This window comes from Apium graveolens, chromosome 9, assembly GCF_009905375.1.
Source record: "Apium graveolens cultivar Ventura chromosome 9, ASM990537v1, whole genome shotgun sequence".
NCBI classification, from domain to species: Eukaryota; Viridiplantae; Streptophyta; class Magnoliopsida; order Apiales; family Apiaceae; genus Apium; species Apium graveolens.
The window spans coordinates 169,085,235-169,109,845 of NC_133655.1; the positions used below are offsets into that span (position 1 = coordinate 169,085,235).

At 35.0% G+C, this 24,611-nt stretch overlaps 1 protein-coding gene and 1 non-coding gene across 2 annotated transcripts; both read right to left on the reverse strand.

The window, feature by feature from the left end:
• Positions 1–1,858: 1,858 nt before the first annotated feature.
• Positions 1,859–4,782, reverse strand: LOC141684235 (ETHYLENE INSENSITIVE 3-like 3 protein). The gene is made up of 2 exons (XM_074489104.1): positions 4,532–4,782; positions 1,859–4,107 (listed from the first exon to the last, which is right to left on the reverse strand). Exons 1-2 carry the CDS (start codon positions 4,558–4,560, stop codon positions 2,202–2,204), a joined length of 1,935 nt encoding a protein of 644 aa, XP_074345205.1. The 5' UTR covers positions 4,561–4,782; the 3' UTR covers positions 1,859–2,201.
• Positions 4,783–21,335: 16,553 nt separating this feature from the next.
• LOC141687757 (small nucleolar RNA R71) lies at positions 21,336–21,443 on the reverse strand. The gene has a single exon (XR_012561241.1). It is a non-coding gene; the product is annotated as a small nucleolar RNA R71 (small nucleolar RNA).
• Positions 21,444–24,611: the final 3,168 nt, after the last annotated feature.

Sequence of the window (24,611 nt, forward strand, 5' to 3'; positions counted from 1 at the left end):
TTTACCCAAGCACTTGGTGCTACTCATTTGCACTATTTATTAGCCAAGTTAGGAGTTCTGAATCTTTTCTCCACTCCTCACTTGAGGGGGATGTTAACAATATACAACTACACAAGACTGAGAAGCAAGAGAAGCCTCATTTCACAATACAACACAAAGTAGTATGCAGAAGTGAGAGCAACAGTAGTCATATATGTAGCCTAGTGTCCAGGTGTCAAGTCTGATAATAAGATACATCTGTCATTCATGATATACAAGTTAGTTAAGATTAGTAGTATATCTATAAAGTAATGTAAGGCAGAACAATATAACAAATGCAACTTTTATCATCTATCTATCTCTAAATATGCACTTTTAATTTTCTGTAACAATCTATTTGACAAGCTTGTATATGGTGCAACAAAAAAAATTAGAAATGTCTGACATTTTATTTCTTTAAATTCTAATTTTTGAGCATCATAAGTTTAATATAATGCATCCTATAGTATAGGACAATTCATTATAGGACTATTTTAATATTCACAACATAAATCTATCCATTACCCTATGTAACAGTGGATCACTATAAAAAACTTAATTATGTGCATAAAATCTCACTTAGTACTTATGTCTATCTTTTCACAAGTGTTAATCAATACATTCGCACAAGACTTCTTACTTTCAAATATATCCGCATATATTTTATATAAGTTCAAATCACTTTCGTTTCCTCATAGTTAAGAATAGGCGTGGTACCACAATGTCAACGAAAATAAATTACTCTAAAATTTGGTTAGAATGACTAATTAAACAATCTTCCTCCACTTTAATTAAGACTTTCGAAAAATGAACTCGTGATATATTTACGTCATCCAAGTTAGAATCTATTATAAGGGGATTAGTTCTAATGCTTTAACTACAAAAGACAATTATATGGATTGTCTTATAAATTTTTGAACAACCGGTTAGAAATGCATCATGTTATAATAATGGATTACTATAATTTTGCCATATTTTTCAATTTAAGTTGGTTTTTAGCTTAAAAAAATAGTTATCAAATATATAATTTATTATGTTTTTAATTGAATGGGTGCCTCAAATATGTTTAAATATTAGTATATTTGAATAGAATTTATATTTTAAATATAAAAATTACACCTATATATATACATATTATCGGAAATTTTGGTGTCCCTACCCCGGCTGATGCTCTAGGCGCTACCCAAGGGCCGGCCCTGAATGCTAACATAATATGCTAAGGTCTACTTTAGTTTATATCTAATGCATAAATAGTTTGTTTCTGAGAGATGTCTAGTAATGATTTGCCTTGACCAGAATCAGTAAATTGTATGTTTACTTTGGTTTGCTAATGATCAGCTAGTTTGTTTGTCAAGGAAATGCTTAGCCTTGATCAGGTGCACTGATCAGTGTCTTAATAGTGTCAAGGAAATGTTGAGCTAGAAGAAGAAACAGTTTCATTGCTGTCTCTGCTGAGGTATATGAACTCTTTTACAAAGCAACTTCTTTGGCTAATCAAGTGACTGTCAGCGCCTCGTCGGAACTTATAGTGGCGGTTGAGTACAAAATCGCAGAGACGAACTACATCAGATATTCATTGGCTCCAGCCTTCACGGGAGAAGAATAGGACGAGGCTATAAATTTGGTGAGGGTAATCACAAAGTTGATTCCAGGATCAAGGCAATAAAGACTATTGTATGTATTAGATGAAAGTGAGTCTGCAGCATATAATCGATATCATCTACAGAAGTTACCTTCTTGGACATATATCTATCATCTACAATTCTTTGTACAAATGCACTATCATAGTTGTAGCCATAGTGTTCATCTTTTTCCCTACTAAAGTTGTTAGATGGCCATATTTAAGCACATGTGGCTAGCCACAAAATGAAACAATTATATTGATTACTTTTTCTGGTGTGCTTCACCGAATATTGTTTTGTGTACGAATGATAGAATTCCAAAAGTAGCATAAACCATAATTTACAGTGACAATGCCTGAATAACGGAACTATTGAGAAATAATAACTCATTTACCTAGTTCTTGTCAAATCATCCCATTTCTTTAACTCCCAGCAACATACATTCTATTAATAAAGAACTGCCAAGTAAATGATTTGTCCTAAACTTTGAAAAAAAAAAAAAATTTTGTGGAGTTTCGGAAAAAGACGCGGTCTAGATTTTATGTAGCAGCTCCAGCAGTTTCAGGACGCAAAGAATTCCATTAGGTCATCTCCTTGCAAATAATCATCGATATTAAACGGACTCGCTATTTCTGGAAAATCATCCACTGGCAATTTATTTAGAGGTTCAAAATCGTTCTGAGGAGGTCGAACATGCTCACTGCGAAATGTATCTAGCACATAATTGTTACTATCATGTCCATCTAAAGCACCTCTGTTTTCATGTGGAACTGGTAAATGGAGTCCTGAACTATCTGGCTTCATCTGGATATCATCATTGATCACCTGAGACCTCTGTTCATCATGCCTTTGTCCAGCAGCAAATGGAACTGATATATTTAGATGAGCATAAGGATGATCTTGATGGAAGAAACTATTTTCAGGTTCATGATGCAAAGCAGGATTGTGAGAGCCAAATTGCAAACCATAACTCTCAGGCCCATGGGGCAAGCCAGATGGATGTGCTACAGCCAATCCAGACTCTTGAGGTCCTTGAGTGAACCCATGATAAGGCCTATGCCCTGGGTTTTGAATCCCCGGGTTCAGAAAAGACCTCTCACCCGAATAGGAGCTTGGCGAGATTACACTAGCGGAAGCATTAACAAAATAACTGTTAGCATTCAACTCTGGCACTGGCGGCTCAAATCGTTTGCTGGGATCTTTATCATTAACAGAGAATAATGTATCACTTTCATGTTGACCTGCATGCATGTCATATGCAACCAAATGTGCATCAGATTGGTTTATATCAGGTATAGTACTTCCGATCTCATCGGTAGGCTCAGTGACATGTCTCACAACCTGTTCTTTATCAATATTTGACTTTACACGCTGCCTTTTACTATCAGGTTGCTCCTCTGCATTCTCATTAATCTGAAGCTGCTGCCCAATATTATGAGAAGGAACAGATAGTTCCACGGTCATCTGTTGATTTCTACCACCATTCTTAGATGAAACAGAGCGTAGGCAATCTCCAACACCATAAACATCATAATCACTGTCACTACTGTCAGACGATCTATTCTTCTGACCACGACCACAACCAACTGAGACTGACTCAGTGATTCCAGATCCCCCGTTCTCACTACTTGGCTGGTGGACAAGGGCTTCCTCTCTACCCAACACCCCCAACCAAATCGAGCTCTCCTTAGCAGTCATCTTATCCTGCAAACATTTTGACTGCCTGACTAGCCTCCTGATCTTGGCAAAATTAGGTGACATATGCTTTATCACAGAAGTGAGAACCGCCACTTTCCACATCTTTTTCAGATCATGTGGCTTCTTATAGGGGGGACTCTGACCCTTCAACAATCCTAATCTTAGCCACCAGTCCTCATTTCCAGATGGCCACCACGGTGGAGGTATGCCCTTATCTAGCGGGAACTTTCTCTGAGGTGGATCACAATGCTGCATCAAAGAAGATAAAAGAGAACCCAAAGTTGCATCTTGCAAGTCTGTCAAAGAGCTTTTATTATTTCCATTTGAATAGCCTAAACCCTCACCTTTTGCAAAACACTCTGCTTCATACTTGAGTATAGCAGCAGGTCCATTCTTATCAAACTTAACCTTTTCTTTCCACCAAGCCCTAATATTATCTGAAGCTCCACTGACAGCTTTACCCTTCTCAGGTATGATCCCATAGACAAACCCACGAGCTTTGCAAACTTCCATAAGCTTCAACATATACTTCAAAATCCCATCTTGCGCTCTTGCCATCTTCTTACGTCGAGCCTGATCAGTAATCTTCTTATTCTTTTGCTGCTCCGCTTCCCTTAAAGCTGCAATTCTCTGTCTTTCTTTAATCCTATTAAGCTTAATACGATCTTTCCACATACGTTTCTCCAACTCTTCCGCTTCAATCTCTTCGTCGCTAACATCTTTATCCTCTATACCCACACCCCTCAAGTCATCCCCTTCCACATCCCAACTGTCCAACACCACATTGCCAAAAACCATCAAACCACCATTAAAATTCAATCAAATTACAAACTTTGTAAAAAATTCAACTCTATCTCAACATATATAAAATCAAAAACCCATCTTTCAATCAAAAAACACATTATTGGAGTCTCAAAAAGCCACACAACACTATAAAACACATATATTCAACCCTAAAAGCTAAAGTAAACTATAAAAAAAATGAACAAAAAGAACCCACCTCACATATATAGACACACAATTACTCACACACACAGACATACATATCCAAATACAAGTAAAATCAAGAAAAGGGTCAAACAATCAGCGAAAAAAAGCAAGTAAATAATTCATCAAGAACTTATAAAATCAAGAAAATGAAATAAAAGATTAAAGGGGTTTAAATAATTGGATGGGGGGTTTAAATGAAAAACCTGATATCAGCAACAATCTCCTCTTCCATGAAGAAATCAATAGTTATGAGTTCAGCAGCAACCAAGATGATGGGAATAATAAAGTGAGATAAATTGGAATATGTGACAACATGAACGAGATATACATAAAATGGATGTACACAAATACACAAATACGAGAGAGGGAGGGGAGGGAAAGAATACGGGGGGTCCGAAAACAATACAAAGATACTCCGTGATAAAGGAGAAAAGTCAAAAAAGAGAGAGAGAGAGAGAGAGAGAGAGAGAGAGAGAGGAGATGTTTAAATCAAATTTTGTCTCTTGGCCATTATGCTTCTGGCTGCGCAAATATGCACTATTCCTCTTATTTTTCTTACTTTTTTTTACATGATCTTATTTTTCTTACTTACTAACCACTTTTTTATTAATTGCTATTTTAAAACTTGTGTTACGAATTTTTTAATATAATATAATTTTTTTCATATTTAATTTGAATTGAAATTTTTAAATTTGAATTTTGTTTGTTTAAGTTTTTTAAATAATATAATTTGATAATATAGAATTACACTTTAAATGAGAACTTCTTAAAATGATAATTGCGAGAACCGGTAATTTTGTATTTGAAATTGGTAAATTTTTGAAAAGCTGAAATTTTGAATTATGTAAATTTTTGTTTTTGTGCAAACGGAAATTTTTAAATTTTATAAAAATCACTCATTTTAACTATTAAAATCACCGGTTTTCACAGTTCTCATTTTAAGAAATTTTCATTGAAGTTTGTATCTATATTATCAAATCAAATTATCTAAAAAATTTAAATAAACAAATTTGATATCTTAAAATTCAATTCAAATAAAATTCAAAAAATTATATTATATTAAAAAAAATCAGTGACATGAGTTTTAAAATGAGTGCTCGAAACACATGACTCAATTTTTTTCGTAAAAATGAGTACTCGAAACACAAAAAGTGCTCAAAATGAGTAATCGGAGAATAAATCGGATACAATTTTTTTCAATTTATATATATATATAATGATTCCATTCAAATTCTTTTACAAGTATGTGAAAACTTGAAATTAACAATAATATATTATTTTTTGTAATATATATACTCAAGACAAAAAAAAACTCAAAATCACGTGATAAATACTAAAATTTGATCCCCGGTGAAAGTTAATCGCGAGTTCCGAGTACTTGTTAAACATATATCCAAAGTCTTGTGATAAAAATTAAAATTTGACCTCCGAGTGAAAGTCAATCCGGAGTTTGATCCCAAATACTCGGAGACAAATCGAGTTTTAACCGATTTTTGATAAAATCGTTCTTGAACATAATTACTTGAAAACCAGATCGGTCTTAGGTTCGAAAACGAGTACTCCGACAAGTTACCGATTTTTACAATACTGTTGCTTATTGTTACTGAACACTTTTTCTATTAACTATTTGTAATATTATGATTTTAAAATAATAATAATATTATTATTAATTATTATTATTATTATTATTATTATTATTATTATTATTATTATAAACATCTATAATCTTCATATGTATAATAAAAATTGACTTTTATATTATAATTTTTCGCTTAACAACCACTTTTTTCATTAACTGGGTATAATATTTGTGACGCCCTCAATCTCGGGGTTAGGAAATGAGGACCAACACACCTTTAATCTAATAATTATATAAACATAAACCCCGATTAACTACCAACAGGATCAAACAGGATAAAGTATGAGACAAGATTACAACTACCAACCATAAAATATAACTTACAACCCCAAAATAATATAAAGTATACATAGTCGATCCCGACTTGGAACCGACAGATAACCCATTGTATCTTTACAACCTTCAGGCTAAGCGCTTTCTCACTCAAAAACATCTCTACCTGCTCTGGCAACTAGAAGCCCTCAACATGATAGGGACCACCAGGTACGCTCTTACGAGCAGTGCGCCTGAGCCTGACCATCTTCTTGCTTAACTGCCATGGTTAGATTAAAACAAAACATATGAGTATAAAACTCAGCAAGTAACTATAAAGCAGTTCTATGATATGAAATCCACAATTTACTTAACCAAACTCAGGGCATTCTACTTTATCAGTTCTAGGTGGCAGATTTCCATCTTTCGGGTTAAGGAAAGGTTATGAAGGAAAAGTGTGGGGTTTTCATGGAACAAGGCTCAAAGCAGGGTGAAAGCCGACATTCATCACAAATCATTAAAGGATCAAAACAGATCTTTCAGAAAGGAAAGCGACAATATTTTCATTATATGAAATCAATTATATGATCAACAGATTAAAATTAGGGTTCACGAGCTTTAAGCTTTACAATATCACAATCAACTCTTTTCAACGCAATATAAACCATTTTCATTTTCAAAGAATTCATTACTGAGTAGGAAGTTTCCATTCCTTTTTAAAATCAATATAGAACCCTTGATTGGACCACTTTATCTTTCATTTCATTATAATACGGGTGATCAGCCCGTACCGACCTCCATCCGGTCATTAAGGTACCATACGGCATAATTTCAGCTTTAAACTGGACTAGCCCCGCTAGCCTCTTACAATGACTGGACTAGTCCCACTAGCCTCTTACGTCCAATCCAATCTATCAGGAATTTGTTTGAAAAACCTTGAGTTGGAAAAAGTAGGTTTTCTAAATTCATTTTATCATTACCAAGAATATGAAATCATTTGGACTCTTTCAAGTCGAAACTCATTCTTAGATTCAATTTCAAGAAATCAAAGTTAAGGAAATGAATCAAGGATAGGAAAGAGCAATTCTAGGGATCTTGAATCAATGATATCAAGGTACCTAAGTTAGAAGAATCAATATCTGTTTCAAGGATCAATAGGAAATATGGTGATCAAGGAATATGTTATCATTACAAGGGGTTCGTAAAGGTAATTATAGGGTTTATAACAGTTCATAGTATGACAATTAATTTGAACAGGAAAGACAGGTTACCAAAGGGTAGAGTCAATAAGCTTGTCAATAATAATTTAACAAGATCAAGACAGGGTATCTCGAATCATTAACAGGGGTTCATTATTTTAACAGTTCAATACTCTACATGGTATGAACAATAACCTCTCTATAACCATTTACACAAGTAATGAGAGTTACTTGCCAAAATTCGCTTTCCTGAAGGTTGAACTATTACCACCTAGTATACCCTTCCCTTTCCTAGCCTGAATGCCCTCACGCTCCGAATCTACAATAAAAACCAAAACCTTAATCAGTTTCTCAACTCTCGTTCCCGGAACGATCACTCAATACGATAGCTCGATTATACTCTTGACTCATATATACGAGTATAGCTTATACACTTATGCACATAGCACATAACACATTCCTTTCTCATAGCCTTTATATCTTTATATACTCATCAATCGACTCATACTTGCTTAACCTTAACTATTCTTCAAATCACACCAATATAACTCTTACGAGTACATGATTTATTCACAACTAAATCTTTTGCGACCATAACTGTCACTTATAGTTCTTTAATATCAAACCACTTAATTCCCTTTTTCATTTATTCCTTAATTTGAACCATAACATCATTTAATCAAACAAATGAATCACATATCTCCTAGAATTTCACATGCAATCACTTAGCAAGGGAATGGAACCAAATCAATCTTTTTTCTACTTATATACCATTCGGCTATAAACCTAAAACAACCAAGTGTACTTAATTTCAATCTCATATAATCAAACACAATAAACCTCTTTGGTATGCAAATTACAAGGGTCTTTTATGCAATTAAGCTTCTTTCTTTTTAATCCAAAAACCGAATCATAATCACATCAAGAATTGAAAATCAACAACCTCTTTTAGTTTTCAAATTCGAACACAGCATCATCCAATCAATGACATGCAACCAAGTTCTTATTTGTAACTAAGATAATTAACATATAATCTCACAAAAATCCACTTAATTCTCTTTTTAACCATAAGACCCATTCGGGTTTTTCAAGAAATCACACATGCAAGGTTTTAAATCACAATTTCAACTTGTTTTACACCTTATCTTAGACATGAAGGATTTTTAGCACATAAACGCAGCGAAAACGTAAATTTAATCTTAAAAAAAATCGAAACCCTCCGCAGGATCCATGCGAAAAATAATATTTAATTCGTAGTTCAGTGTGTTTATCTTAAGAAGTTTTACCTTAAGAAGTTTTACGTTAATGGAAAGATGGAGGTCTTTAATGGCGATCCAAAAATGATGAACGGAGGTCCTTAGCAGCTGCTCCTCAAGTGTGAAGCACTCCACCGGTATCCACCAAGAAAACGATGTAATGAAGGAGGAGGAGATGGAGAGAATTAGGATTTTATAAATCTTTTTGGTTGAGGCAAAAATAGGGTCTATAATAGTATATTTATAGGCAAAATTTTCAGCTGAAAATTTTCCCATAAAATATTATTATTATTAACCCTTTATTATTCTCACTAATAATTAAAACACCTTTTAATTATTAATCCTTTTTCTAAACACTTTAGAAATAATTCTCTCACTTGATTTAATTTCCAAAAATTAAATTCTTAATTAATAATATTAAGAACCTTTTCTTAATTAATTTATAATCAATTAAATCTCATTTAATCAATTATTAAATTTTCCAATTAATTATTTATTTCATAAATAAATAATTATCAGCCATTATTAATTAATTCATCCACCATTAAATAATTCTCTTTTATAGTGTGACCCTGTAGGTTCAATATTAAGCCGGTAGTAGAAATAAATAATAATAAAACTATTTTATCATTATTTATATAAATTCTCTAATTCATTAAATATGATTAATTAATTAATCATATTTATTCTACATCGTGAGGGATACTTCTCAGCATATCACGACTATCCGGATAATACGAATTCACTGCTTAGAATACAAAGAACCTATTCAGTGAGTAGTTACCGTACAATCAATTCCTTCTACCCTGCAATGTCACGATTAAATACAAGGCATGGAACTTGTGTCAAGCCTATCTTATTTAATCACTTGCTTTCCCATTCATTATGCTTAGTTCTATTTAATGTAAATTAGAAACTCCTTTCTAATTTCATTCACTCTGGCCAGAGATTCCTGAACTAACATAAGTGGGTCAGCATTGAACATTCTCTTCCTACACTAGAAGGGGTAGATCCTTTATTGATCATACACTGTCTTCGTGTACAAATTCCTATACCCAGTAGAGCCCTTATAATTGTCCCTTGAGACTAAGAACTAAACCAAAGCATAGTTTAGTGTACACAAGATGACTACGATGACCTCAAGTCTAAGGATACTTGTACAACTATCACTATGTGAACAACTGCTGACACGTGAGTGAACTCCATCAGTTGTTCAGCTATGTGAGTCATGTTCAGTGAACTTATTCTATAATAAGCACCTACATACTAGCTATAGTGTCACCACACAAATGTCTATGAGAACAGACATCCTTCATAATGAAGCAAGCATAGTATGTACCGATCTTTGCGGATTATTAATTACCGGTTAGTAATCCTACGACCAGGAACTATTTAAGTTTAGAGTTATCATCTTTTAGGTCTCATTATTATGATCTCATCACAATCTATAAAAAGCTTTACTCTAAACTGTGGTATATCTTATTTAAACATTTAAATAGATAGAGCCCGCAATAAAAACAAAACAAGTCTTTTATTAATATCAATGAAATCAAAATAGATTACATAAAAGTTATTCCTAAATCCTCATATATGATTGGACTTAGGACATATCTCTTTCAATCTCTCACTTGTACTAAAGCCTATCACTCTGGTATCTAATACCCATCTTGTCTTTATGACGATCAAAGTGACTCTGAGAAAGTGGCTTTGTGAGTGGGTCTGCTACGTTGTTATGTGTGTCAACTCTCTCGACGTTGACTTCTCCTCTATTTTCAACTCAGATTCACCACCAAAAACAAGAAAAATGTCATGAGTCCTTCGCAAGTACTTAAAGATGTTTTTCACTGCTTTCCAGTGGTCTTCACCTGGATTGGACTGATATATGCTCGTCATACTAATTGAATAAGCAACATCAGGCCTTGTACACAACATCGCGTACATGATAGATCCTATTGCTGAAGCATAAGGAATCTTACTCATACGCTCTCTTTCCTCAGGTGTCTTAGGAGACATTTTTTCGGAAAGGGACACTCCATGGTTCATCGGTATGAGACCTCTTTTGGAGTTTTCCATGCTAAACCTTTTAAGCACTTTCTGGATGTATGTACCCTGGGTAAGACCTATCATTCTTCTAGATCTATCTCTATAGATCTTCATACCGAGAATGTAGGATGCTTCTCCCAAGTCCTTCATGGTGAAGTTCTTTGATAGCCATACTTTGACTGATTGTAGCATCGGTATATCATTTCGTATAAAAAGTATGTCATCCACATACAATACAAGAAATGTTACCACGCTCCCACTAACCTTCTTGTAGACACATGGTTCATCTACGTTTTTGATAAAACCAAACTCTTTGATTGTCTCATCAAAACGGATGTTCCATCTACGAGAAGCTTGTCTTAAACCATATATGGTTCGCAGCAGCTTACACACTAGGTGTTCATTTCCCTTGGAAAGAAAACCCTCTGGCTGTGTCATATACACTTCCTCCTCAAGTTCCCATTGAGGAAGGCCGTTTTCACGTCCATTTGCCAGATCTCATAGTCGTAGTAAGTAGCAATCGCAAGCAAAATCCGAATTGATTTTAACAGGGCTACAGGCGAAAAAGTTTCATCAAAGTCAATCCCTTGCCTTTGTTTGAATCCTTTTGCCACGAGCCTGGCCTTATAGGTCTCCACCTGGCCATCTGCTCCAATATTTCTTTTGTATACCCACTTGCACCCAATAGGCTTAACACCTTCAGGCGCCTCAACCAAAGTCCATACTTGGTTGGTATACATAGATTCCATTTCGAATTTCATGGCATTATGCCATTTCTCTGAGTCAATACTACTCATAGCCTCATTATAGGTCACAGGGTTATCATCATCAATCATTGACAACTCATTGTCATTCTCAATGACAAGGCCATAATACCTCTCAGGTTGGCGAGACACTCTCCCTGTCCTACGAATGGGCTGTTCCACAGAAGGTTGTTCAGTCTGAACAGGTGTTTCCACTTGATCCGTAGTAGTTTGTGCTTCTTGAACTTCATCAAGTTCAATTTTGCTCCCACTGTTTCCTTAAAGGATAAACTCCTTTTCCAAGAAGTTAGCATGTCTGGAGACAAACACCCGATGATCGGTGTAAAAGTAATACCCCCAAAGTCTCTTTAGGATATCCCACAAAATTACATTTTACGGATCGTGATTCCAGCTTATCTGGGTCAACTTTCTTGACATAAGCTGGACATCCCCAAATCTTAACGTGTTTAAGACTCGGTTTCCTTTCTTTCCATATCTCATATGGTGTTTGAGGAACAGATTTGGAAGGCACCTTATTCAGTAAATATGCTGAGGTTTCTAATGCATAACCCCATAGGAATACTGGAAGATTCGCATAGCTCATCATGGACCGAACCATGTCTAACAAAGTTTGATTTCTCCTTTCAGATACCCCATTTAACTGTGGAGTATATGGAGGAGTCCACTGGGAGACTATACCATTTTCTTTGAGATAATATAGAAACTCTCCATTCAAGTATTCACCACCTCGATCTGATCGAAAAGTTATAATACTGTGTTTGGTTTGTTTCTCCACTTCATGTTTATATTCTTTGAACTTTTCAAAGGTTTCAGACTTGTGATTCATCAAATACACATATCCGAATCTAGATCTATCATCTATGAAAGTAATGAAGTACGAAAATCCACCCATGGCTTGCGTAGATATTGGTCCACATACATCTGTGTGTACCAATCCTAGCAAATCTGCAGCCCTCTCTACATGTCCACTAAATGGAGATTTGGTCATTTTACCCAATAGACAAGACTCGTATGTAGGATATGATTCAAAATTAAAGGGGTCAAGTAACCCATCCTTATGCAATGTCCGCAATCTATTTTCACTAATATTACCTAGCCTACAGTGCCATAAATAGGTCATATTTTCATCATCTCGTTTTCTTTTATTAGTTTGTTCAATCTGAAGTAAATCATGCTCTACGTCACATACATACAGACCATTATATAAAATGCCACGTCCAAAAAGAACATTATCTCTAAGGATATAACATTCATTATTCTTAATAATAAATGAAAAACCATCCACATCCAACATAGGAATAGAAACAATATTCCTCACAATAGAGGGAACGTAATAACAATTATTCAAAATAATAGTCTTGCACGTAGGCATATGTAAACTAAATGATCGTACAGATATGGCTGCAACCCTTGCTCCATCGCCCATACGTAGAATCACCTCATCTTTTTCAAGAGTCATACTTCCCTTTAGTCCTTGCAACGAATTGCAAATATGAGAACCACAGGCGGTATCTAATACCCAAGTAGAAATTTGACCTAGTGACATATTAACTTCGATCATGAACATGCCTGAATCAGAAGCGTTAGTCTCACTACCCTTCTTCTTCAATTCTGCAAGGTAACCTTGTAGTTCCTCTTCCAGTGCCTCAACTTGTTACAGTAAAAACAAATAGCTAAATCAGGACCAGTCAACTTGTGAGCATCTAGTATGCTCCGGAGTGATAGTGTAGAAGACATGACGAATATAGTAAATCTGTAAATGATAAACACATAACAACACTTAGCAAATATTCAATTTCATTTCAAAACACTATATGAATCGGGTCTTTATTCATAAGTGTCTCCCACTAGTTTATCTAATTTTTTTCAACCCCTAAGTGAAAATTAAGCATTCATAATGCTAGTGGGAATAGGGATCCTACATTCCATCACACAAACTCGGCTGTTGCACGAAACGACATGTGATGTTCAATAGGCAGACAACTCTTGTCAATTACATCTTATGTTATTTCCTAATATAACTTTAGCCTCTTGAATAATTGAGTCACGGCTGTGGCACGACAAACTCAATATTCTAAGTCAAGTCTAACCCAACATTTCGTACAATTGAATCAGTCTCCAACGGCCCACGGCTGTGGCACGTACCGACCTTTAGATTCTAATTCAATGTACACATCTATATGTAATAGACAAGTATTTCTTATTTCGAAATCAAAGCCCTCGGCTGTAGCACAAAACGACAATGATTTAAAAATAAGAACCACTTTCTACCATGTCGGAAGGCTATGACCGACACAAGCCCGTTGTGTCATTGGCCAATTACTACTTGATATTATTTAATTTTAGAGGGATTATATTACGTTACAATCATAATCATATTATAAAGAGATTCTTCCTTTTAAATTAAATATTTCAAATCAATAATCGATAATCAGATGATTCCCAGATCGGGTGGAGCATTGTCAAGAGGCGTCACTTAATAACCCTTTCTTACAGATAGAAATCTGTTGTTGACAGAATCATCCTTTCTCTCAATATTGAAAATTCATATTCAATTACGTGTTTCATAAACACAAGAATCTCATGATCGTATTCATAATATTTATTGTTAAGGCAAGAAACGATTCATATTCTAGATTTTCTAGAGCACGCCTTATATAGATTTAAGTTAACCTAAATCTATCATCGCATGGTAAACATATGCATATATCTCTTATATAAAATTAAATAAACAAGTAAATGTAAAGTGCAATAAAGTAAATGTGTTTGGTTATGGCCCCATCCTATGTGATCTTTATCAAGCTCATGATAAAGATCAAGGTCAATCTAATATGGTGATGGAAATAAATACAACTACTTATTACATAAGTCTTCTTGTATGCCTCGTCTTCTTCTTTGTATCACCTCCATTGGATAGCTTTCTTGAGTCTTCAATTACATTACATGATTGAAAGTAAAACTAATCTAATGAACTTACAAGAATAACTCGAGTTACATTCGAGATTTATGATTACAAAGATTGACGACATGCAAGTCGTATTTAAAACCAAAACCAAAACCATTACACTAAGGTCAAAAGGCCATAACCATCCACCGTGCTCATACAACACATAAAATCATGTTAAAACACATAATCTGATCTTAACATATCATATTATCCATGATCTAATCATAAAAAGAAAATATGACAAAAATCAGAAAAATCAGAATCAAATCAGAAAAACAAGAATCACTGTTTACGGGCAGTAACCGACGTCAAACGCCTTACAGACGAGTCGTTGATAGCTTTAGCTATTAGTTTTGTTCAGACGCTCGTTTACCTATGGAATAGGGTATTCGTTTGCGTAAATCGGACACCAGACCCAGATTTCAGCAAATCTGCAGCAGCCAATTCAGAATCCGTATCTAATATGATTCTCATAATTAGAACAAACATAAATCATGTATATATCAGTATATATACAATTTACATAATCATCTTATGATTATACAACTCACATGAATATCATATATTCAAAACCATACATATATAAGCATATTATATCAACATCAAATCAAGGCGAATCACGTACATGCTCATATATCGAAAATAGTTAAACACATAAACGAATTAAAAACTTTTCGCAAGTAGCTCTGATGCCATTGAAGGGTTTTTAGCATATAAACGCAGCGAAAACGTAAATTTAATCTTAAAAAAAACGAAACCCTCCGCAGGATCCATGCGAAAAATAATATTTAATTCGTAGTTCAGTGTGTTTACCTTAAGAAGCTTTACCTTAAGAAGCTTTACGTTAATGGAAAGATGGAGGTCTTTAATGGCGATCCAAAAACGATGAACGGAGGTCCTTAGCAGCTGCTCCTCAAGTGTGAAGCACTCCACCGGTATCCACCAAGAAAACGATGTAATGAAAGAGGAGGAGATGGAGAGAATTAGGATTTTATAAATCTTTTTGGTTGAGGCAAAAATAGGGTCTATAATAGTATATTTATAGGCAAAATTTTCAGTTGAAAATTTTCCCATAAAATATTATTATTATTAACCCTTTATTATTCTCACTAATAATTAAAACACCTTTTAATTATTAATCCTTTTTCTAAATACTTTAGAAATAATTCTCTCACTTGATTTAATTTCCAAAAATTAAATTCTTAATTAATAATATTAAGAACCTTTTCTTAATTAATTTATAATCAATTAAATCTCATTTAATCAATTATTAAATTTGCCAGTTAATTATTTATTTCATAAATAAATAATTATCAGCCATTATTAATTAATTCCTCCACCATTAAATTATTCTCTTTTATGGTGTGACCCTGTAGGTTCAATATTAAATCGGTAGTAGAAATAAATAATAATAAAACTATTTTATCATTATTTATATAAATTCTCTAATTCATTAAATATGATTAATTAATTAATCATATATATTCTACATCGTGAGGGATACTTCTCAGCATATCGCGACTATCCGGATAATACGAATTCACTGCTTAGAATACCAAGAACCTATTCAGTGAGTAGTTACCGTACAATCAATTTCTTCTACCCTGTAATGTCACGATTAAATACAAGGCATGAAACTTGTGTCAAACCTATCTTATTTAATCACTTGCTTTCCCATTCACTATGCTTAGTTCTATTTAATGTAAATTAGAAACTCCTTTCTAATTTCATTCACTCTGGCCAGAGATTCCTGAACTAACATAAGTGGATCAACATTGAACATTCTCTTCCTACACTGGAAGGGGTAGATCCTTTATTGATCATACACTATCTTCGTGTACAAATTTCTATACCCAGTAGAGCCCTTATAATTGTCCCTTGAGACTAAGAACTAAACCAAAGCATAGTTCAGTGTACACAAGATGACTATGATGACCTCAAGTCTAAGGATACTTGTACAACTATCACTATATGAACAACTGCTGACACGTGAGTGAACTCCATCAGTTGTTCAGCTATGTGAGTCATGTTCAGTGAACTTATTCTATAATAAGCACCTACACACTAGCTATAGCGTCACCACACAAATGTCTATGAGAACAGACATCCTTCATAATGAAGCAAGCATAGTATGTACCGATCTTTGCGGATTATTAATTATCGGTTAGTAATCCTACGACCAGGAACTATTTAAGTTTAGAGTTATCATCTTTTAGGTCTCATTATTATGATCTCATCACAATCCATAAAAAGCTTTACTCTAAACTGTGGTATATCTTATTTAAATATTTAAATAGATAGAGCCCGCAATAAAAACAAAACAAATCTTTTATTAATATCAATGAAATCAAAACAGATTACATAAAAGTTATTCCTAAATCCTCATACATGATTGAACTTAGGACATATCTCTTTCAAGACATTCAACTCATTTTCATCACGATTTTTGAATCACAAACAAAGCATCACTTAGAGACTCAAGCCTTAATCACATTATCCAATTAAACATGCATGCATTCACTAGTTCTTCTTTTAAACCAAAATGCAATCACATTTCTCACTAAACAAGCTTAGTTTATACTAAGATCAAGTCACCAAATCCAATTCCCCTTTTTATTAGTACAAAGCCGAACCAAAATCCCCAACATGCAACCCTCAAATTCGATTCCTTAAGCATCAAATCAATTACACAAATCCAAATTCTTTTAACACATTCATAGCAATCCATTTATCAATCAGACACTTAAATTTCAAAGGAAGTACAAAACCCTTTTTGAACTTTTCAAGAAACCAAGACATGTAATAGCTACATAAAATTTTTAAAGAGCATAAAACTCAAAAATCACATTAACATATCATTTTTTAAAATTCCACCGGCTCTTCTTGGATCATGGCTGGTGGTGGTCGAACTTAAGAGTACCCGTAACGGGCCTCCTCTTGAGTTTTAAACCACAAAATCTTTTGAATCTTCTCTTGTGATCATGTATCAAGAAATCGTATTTCCTTGAACACAACCATAGAGATCGAACCATAAACACTTACATAAACACTTACATGCAAGTGGTGTTTGAGTAGTATACCGAAAATAGAAGCTATAGATGGTAATATCTTTGAATTTGAGTGAGTATTCGGTGTTGCATGCAAGAGAGAGAAGAGAGATAGGGAGAGAGCCGAGAGAGAGAGAGTGTTCGAGAGAGAGGAAGAAAGAAAGTGAGGGAGAGGGGGAGGATGCTCACGGGAAAAGAAAGAAGAAAGAAGGGGGGAGAGTGAGTTTATATTTGTATTAGGGCCAAGGGTATTTTAGTAATCTACTAAATCCCTTTTTGTTTGATTTATACTTTCTTTTTACTTAAATAAGATAGAAATCGGATATTGAATATATCCCTCTCGGAAAGTCAAAAATTATTACAAATGAAAATTTTAAGACGTAGATCTTGAAATTAGCTTTCCAACCATTACTCATAATAAACTTTTGAGTGAACGGTTGATTTTATATGATTTTCACAAGTTTGTGCTAATAATAGCATTTTATCACATAAAAATCAATTTATAATGCAACGATCACCAAATAAATCCGTCCATCATTTTTAGAAAGTCTCTAGGACTATTACGAAGATAACGGAACAAATCTCATGCTTTTATCTTACTCGGATAATTTTATAAAAATGTGCGAAGGTTAAATAAACCTTATTTAAATCAAATAATTCCCTTAAATCCATAAAAATATCAACAAATCACGTAATCATGCATACATACAAGCAAGCACACATACGAACAAATCACAACTCATGTCTGATCATAAAATTTGTCCTTCTTTAATTTTATTCCTTTCTACGCGTACCGGGTCACGTTCAGCCTGACGGCCCGACGCTCAGCGTTTCAATTACGCTTCACAATATCGTTATCGACCGACATGTCATTAGAACGCATTACTTTACTCAAGCATTTCATTTCACATAATAACACATAGTTCATATTTTAAATACCTTAATCCCTTTTTAGGACGAGTTCCGTTCTACTTGACGGCCCGACAACACAGCTTAACTCCTAAACTGACTCTTTAAATTGGAACGCTTCTATTTACGCTCCTAGATTCTAATATACAGTAAAGACAATTAACCAACACTTAATCACATAATTATAATCACATCACATAAAGCATACTTTATTGACTTAATTACGTCGCAAAATTCTCAGTCGTCACAATATTGTTATTTAAAATATAATAATAATAATGATAATAATAATAATAATAATAATAATAATAATAATAAATTATTTGTAATCTTCTTACTTAAAATTTTATTAGGTTTTTTCAAAAAAACATACCGAAGGGTGAGATATATGTTATTAAATTAGTTTTGTAAACTATTTTATAAAATTAAAAGATTAAAAGAAAAATTATATTAAGGATCTGATCAGAATTGAAATCGTGGAGATAATCAAGATTTTAGATGTGTCGTGTTTGATGGTTTGCTAATGATTGAATATGTCTTCTAATGTGAATTATCTATGCGTGATTAAGGCAAGTAACTTTTCGTTACTCTGTATTATTTGTTGCCTACGTGTTTTGTATATAACTGTTCGTTGCTCCATATTTATTGTGTAACATGTCGTATTATGTGTGATTAATAAGATAACAAATTTTTAGAAATCCTCGGTCTTAGTCATGTATAAGAATTAGAATCCGATCACTGGATAGTGTGATACATAGAACTTAAAACTAGTTTGCGCACATTCCGGAACACATCGATACCTTGTCAAGCTTCGGTTTCATATGACGAGGGACGTAAACTAGCCCCCCATCAAATAATAATTAGAACCCGGTCACTTGGGAAGTGTGTGATAAGTGGCATTTTATACCACTTAGAGCATCTCATAACGGCTTGAATTGGTGTCTTGAACTCAAGTATGTTGTGTATTTGACGCGTTTTCTAGCATTTTTGCATTTCAGGGTATAACTTGCTTAGATAGGTGGTTTTCATCAAATAAAGCTTAAGGAAGTGCTTGGAATCAGTCTAGGGGGATGAGCAAAGAAATCAGTAAAAATAGAAGCAAAATAAAGTATTTTCCAAAAGGGTAGCAGGCGACCGCGTGCCAGGAGCAGGCGGCCGCGTGCCAGCAACCGGCCGCGTGGAGACAGCAGGCGACCGCGTGCGTGCAGAATTTCAGAATCTGGATTTTATTAATTCAAGTACAATTGGGCTTCTATTGCGCTGGTTCTCTTGGGCAATTATATAAACCTTATGGGAAGACGTTTTCTTCATCAAGAGAAAGGGCAAGAAGATTGAGAAGACCGTTTTAGCACGCAACAATGAAGAAGAGGAAGCATACGTTTATCTTGTGATTCTTTTAATTCGTTGTAATAGTGGATGCTAGTTTTCTTTATGCTTTGAATCTTAATATTCTTGTGACGTACTTCATTATTTATTAAGTATTTTTATTAGCCTTTTATCGTTGTATTATTATCATGCTTTCATATGAACCCATGGTGACGATGAGTTCTATTATGGGCTAATCGTGATCATGGGATCATAGTGGATTTACTATAGAATTCTTTAGTTAATTATTTAATACCTTGGTATGTGGTGATTGTATGATATCTAGTTTAGGTTGTGCTTATTCGTCTTATATGCGTCGCGAACATGTAAGATAGCCTGTTAATCTCTTGTGAAGCGACAGTGAATCTTGAGGTTTAGAATTTGCCATGCTAGCATAGGTTCATGTATTATATGCATGATTAGTGGGTAACTCTAACCGTTTTACTTGCCCTGTGTAATCATCATGAATAACTTGCGCTTAAATCGTTATGTTTGACCTGTAGACATATAGGGTCTCAACATACTCGATGCCTATTCAACTTCTATCTTAATTGTGGATGCTAGATAGAATGGTATTCGTACAACGAAAGTTGGCGTTTATCAGTTTCGTGTTGTTCGATTAATATCATCACCATTACATGCTAAGGTTAATAACAATAACTATTGAATGAAGTAGTAATGAAGTTAGGATCTCATGTGTGTTTAATATTGTTAATTCAAGTGTTTATTTCTCGTAGTAATTATTAGTTTACCAACCTTAATTGTTATTGTCTTGGCATTGAAGAATAATCATACATTGGAGAGTAAGTGTTAATTAAATATAATTAATTAGAGTCTCTGTGGGAATGAACTAGAAATCATTCTATATTACTTTCGAACGCGTATACTTGCGTGATTTATTTAGCGCATGCTTTGTGCCTAACAAGTTTTTGGCGTCGCTGCTGGGGACTCAGTGTTAATTTATTTAGTTTATGTACTTGCCATCAGTGGTTATTAGGATTCATTGATTAAGACTTGTTACTTACTGCTTCTGGTTGTGTCTCAAGTACTCTAGCGAGCGTTTATGCAAACACGTTCTCGCACTCGCAAGAGAAATCTGGATAAAGCTGAGGAAACTATTAAAGCTCTTGACTTTCCGGAGAAGATAGTTTTTGAAGATTCGGATAAAGAGAATGAAAAGAAAGAACCTAAAATAATGGGTGATCGTCTAGCTCAAGCTGATCAAGCTCTTATGGACTTTTCTCGGCCTAAAATTGATGATATTCAGTCAAGTATCATTCATCCGGCTATTCAGGCCAATACTTTTGAAATCAAGCCGGGCACTATTCAGATGGTGCAGAATTCTGTTTCTTTCGGAGGGGCTGCGACTGAAGATTTCAACATGCATATCAGGAATTTTGTCGAGATCTGTAGTACTTTCAAATATAATGGTATCACTGATGAGGCTATCAAGCTGAGGCTTTTCCCATTCTCTCTAAGGGACAAAGCTAAGGAATGATACATTCTTTACCAGCTGGGTCCATCACTACTTGGGAAGATCTTGCACAAAAGTTTCTGGTGAAGTTCTATCCAATGGCCAAAACTGCAGCTATGAGGAGTGCTCTTACTCAGTTTGTGCAGCAACCAGGAGAATCTATGTGCGAAGCTTGGGAGCGCTACAAGGAGATGTTGAGAAAGTGTCCACATCATAGGATGCCTGACTGGATGGTGATCACTGGTTTTTACAATGGTTTAGGGGTCCAATCTCGACCCATGCTCGATAAAGCTTCTGGAGGTGCCTTGTGGGCCAAAAGCTATACTGAGGCCTATAATCTCATTGAAACTATGGCTGCAAATGAGTATCAAAACCCAACTCAAAGGATGATGCTAGGGAAAGTAGCAGGTATTCTGGAAGTTGATGCAGCTACAGCTATTGCAGCACAGCTCACGACGCTGACTATGAAGGTCGATTCTTTAACCAACTATGGCATAAATCAATTATCTAGTGTTTGTGAGATTTGTGCAGGCTCTCATGCTACGGATCAGTGTTCTCTTATTTATGAATATGTTCAGTATGTGAACGATTTCCAGAAACTGCAGCAGCCTGTGCCCGCTACTTATCATCCTAATAACAGAAATCATCCCAATTTTGGCTGGAGCAATAATCAGAATGTTGTTCAGTAGTCATATCAGCAAGCTGCAAATAAACAGTTTAATCCACCTGGATTCCAACAACCTCAGCAATTTGCTCAAAGGCAACCATATCCTCAACAAGGAGGTGATGCTCCACCTTCTAGTGCTGATTTCGAGGAGTTAAAGTTGTTGTGCAAAAGTCAGGCTGTTTCTATCAAGACCTTGGAAAATCAAATTGGACAAATAGCCAATGCCTTGCTCAATCGTCAATCTGGCACACTTCCCAGCGATACTGAAGTGCCAGACAGTAAGGAATCTAAAGAGCAAGTCAAAGTTGTCACCTTAAGGTCTGGAAAAGTTGCTGATGCTGAAAAAGCAAAAGATGTTGAAGTTGAAGTTATAGATGAAGAAGGAATACAAAAGGAGAAAGAGGGGAACCAAGGAAGACTACTGTTGAACACACTCTGCCTGAGGGTAATACAGGGGAGAAACAGCTCTATCCTCCACCACCTTTTCCTAAGCGATTGCAAAAATAAAAGCTGGACAAGCAATTTGGTAAGTTTCTGGAGGTGTTCAAGAAATTTCACATCAACATACCTTTCGCTGAGGCTCTTAAGCAAATGCCTAGTTATGCAAAATTCATGAAAGGTATTCTTTCGAGGAAGCTGAAACTGGATGATCTTGATACCATTGCTCTGACAGAAGAGTACAGTGTCGTGCTGCAACAAAAGTTACCTCCAAAGCTTAAGGATCCAGGTAGCTTCACCATTCCTTGCACCATTGGAAAGTTATCATTTGACAAATGCCTTTGTAATTTGGGAGCAAGCATCAATCTGATGCTATTGTCTATCTTCAAAAAGCTGAATTTGCCTGATCCAAATCCCACCTACATGTCTCCCATCCCAGGAGAATCTTTTGAAACTTGAGACACCTCATTTTAGAAGCCTTGGTGGAAACTTGACAAACTTGATAGAACTTAACCTCAGCATGGTGAATGTAATATCCCGTAATTTTTAGAATTAGATTAATAATAGAATAATAGAATTAAAAGGATTAAAATTTGATAAGGACTAGGATTTAAAATTGAATTAGAGTTTTTGGCCTAAAATTTGGATCAGATTCTAATACGGATAATTTGTAGGTTAAGATATAGGATTTTGTATCGTTATAAATAGATCATATTCGTCTTCCTCGTTTTTATTCATAAAATTCGTAGGGCTCTTCTCAGCATAAATCAGCAGTCTTGTAAAATTCGTAGAAAATTCATCGTAAGTCAGAATTCAGTGATTCTGGACTTTTCGGAGAAGTCTTTTCGTTCTCTACAACTTTCGTGTTTTTGTATCTCAAGAAAACATCGTTTAGATGGTCAAAAATGCTATATTCAGATCTGGTCAGGCTTTGAGGTAAGTACTTTTGACTTACTTTTAATTTTCAAAAAAGATATTTCAATTCTGTTTTTAATTTTGTATAAGATATAAGAACTTTGATTTCGAAATTATAAGATATAAGTATTTGTGAATTTTAGAACCCAGTCTCTACGTTTCGAACCCGTTCGTAATTTACGCTATAGTTCCGGAACTAGCCTTAGATACCCTTAGTAGGCGCACCAGTGTGCAACTTTAGATACCTATTAAAGGCGCGTAATTATTGAACTTTAGATACCTATTTGCCTGATCCAAATCCCAACTTTAGATATAATTTGCCTGATCTCAAGAATGATGAGGGAAAGCTCAAACCATCTATTGAGGAAGCACCTACTTTGGAGCTTAAACCACTGCCTGAACACTTGAGGTATGCTTTTTTAGGTGATGCATCTACTTTGCCTGTTATTATTGCATCTGACCTTTTAGGTAGTGATGAGGACAAGCTTATGAGGATTCTGAGAGAATTCAAATCGGCCATCGGATGGACTATAAAAGATATAAAAGGGATCATCCCTTCGTACTGCATGCATAAAATTCTGCTGGAGGAAGGTAGCAAGCCGAATGTTGAGCAAAAGCGAAGGCTTAATCCTAACATGAAAGAAGTGGTGAAGAAAGAAATTCTAAAATGGCTGGATGCATGAATTATATATCCTATTTCTGACAGTTCTTGGGTGAGCCCCGTGCAATGTGTACCTAAGAAAGGAGGTATTATTGTGGTAGCAAATGAGAAGAACGAGATCATCCCCACTCGAAAAGTCACAGGATGGAGGGTATGCATGGACTACAAGAAGTTGAATAAAGCCACGAGGAAGGATCACTTCCCTCTTCCATTCATTGATCAGATGCTTGACAGGTTGGTTGGTCATGAGTATTATTGTCTTCTGGATGGCTATTCAGGCTACAATCAGATTTGCATTGCACCAGAAGATCAAGAGAAGACTACTTTCACTTGTCCATTTGGCACGTTTGCTTTTCGCAGAGTTTCTTTTGGCTTATGTGGTGCACCTGCCACTTTTCAGAGATGCATGATGGCCATATTCTCTGATATGATTGGAAATAATGTCGAAGTGTTCATGGACGACTTCTCTGTCTTTGGACATTCGTATGATGAATGCTTGAATAATCTCCGTTTGGTGCTCAAAAGGTGTGTTGAGACCAATCTGGTGCTTAATTGAGAAAAATGTCACTTTATGGTGCAACAAGGCATCATTTTTGGGCATAAGGTCTCTAGTAAATGTCTTGAGGTGGATAAAGCCAAGGTGGCCGTCAATAAAAATCTTCTGCCACCTGTTTCTGTGAAAGGAATCAGTAGCTTTCTTGGTCATG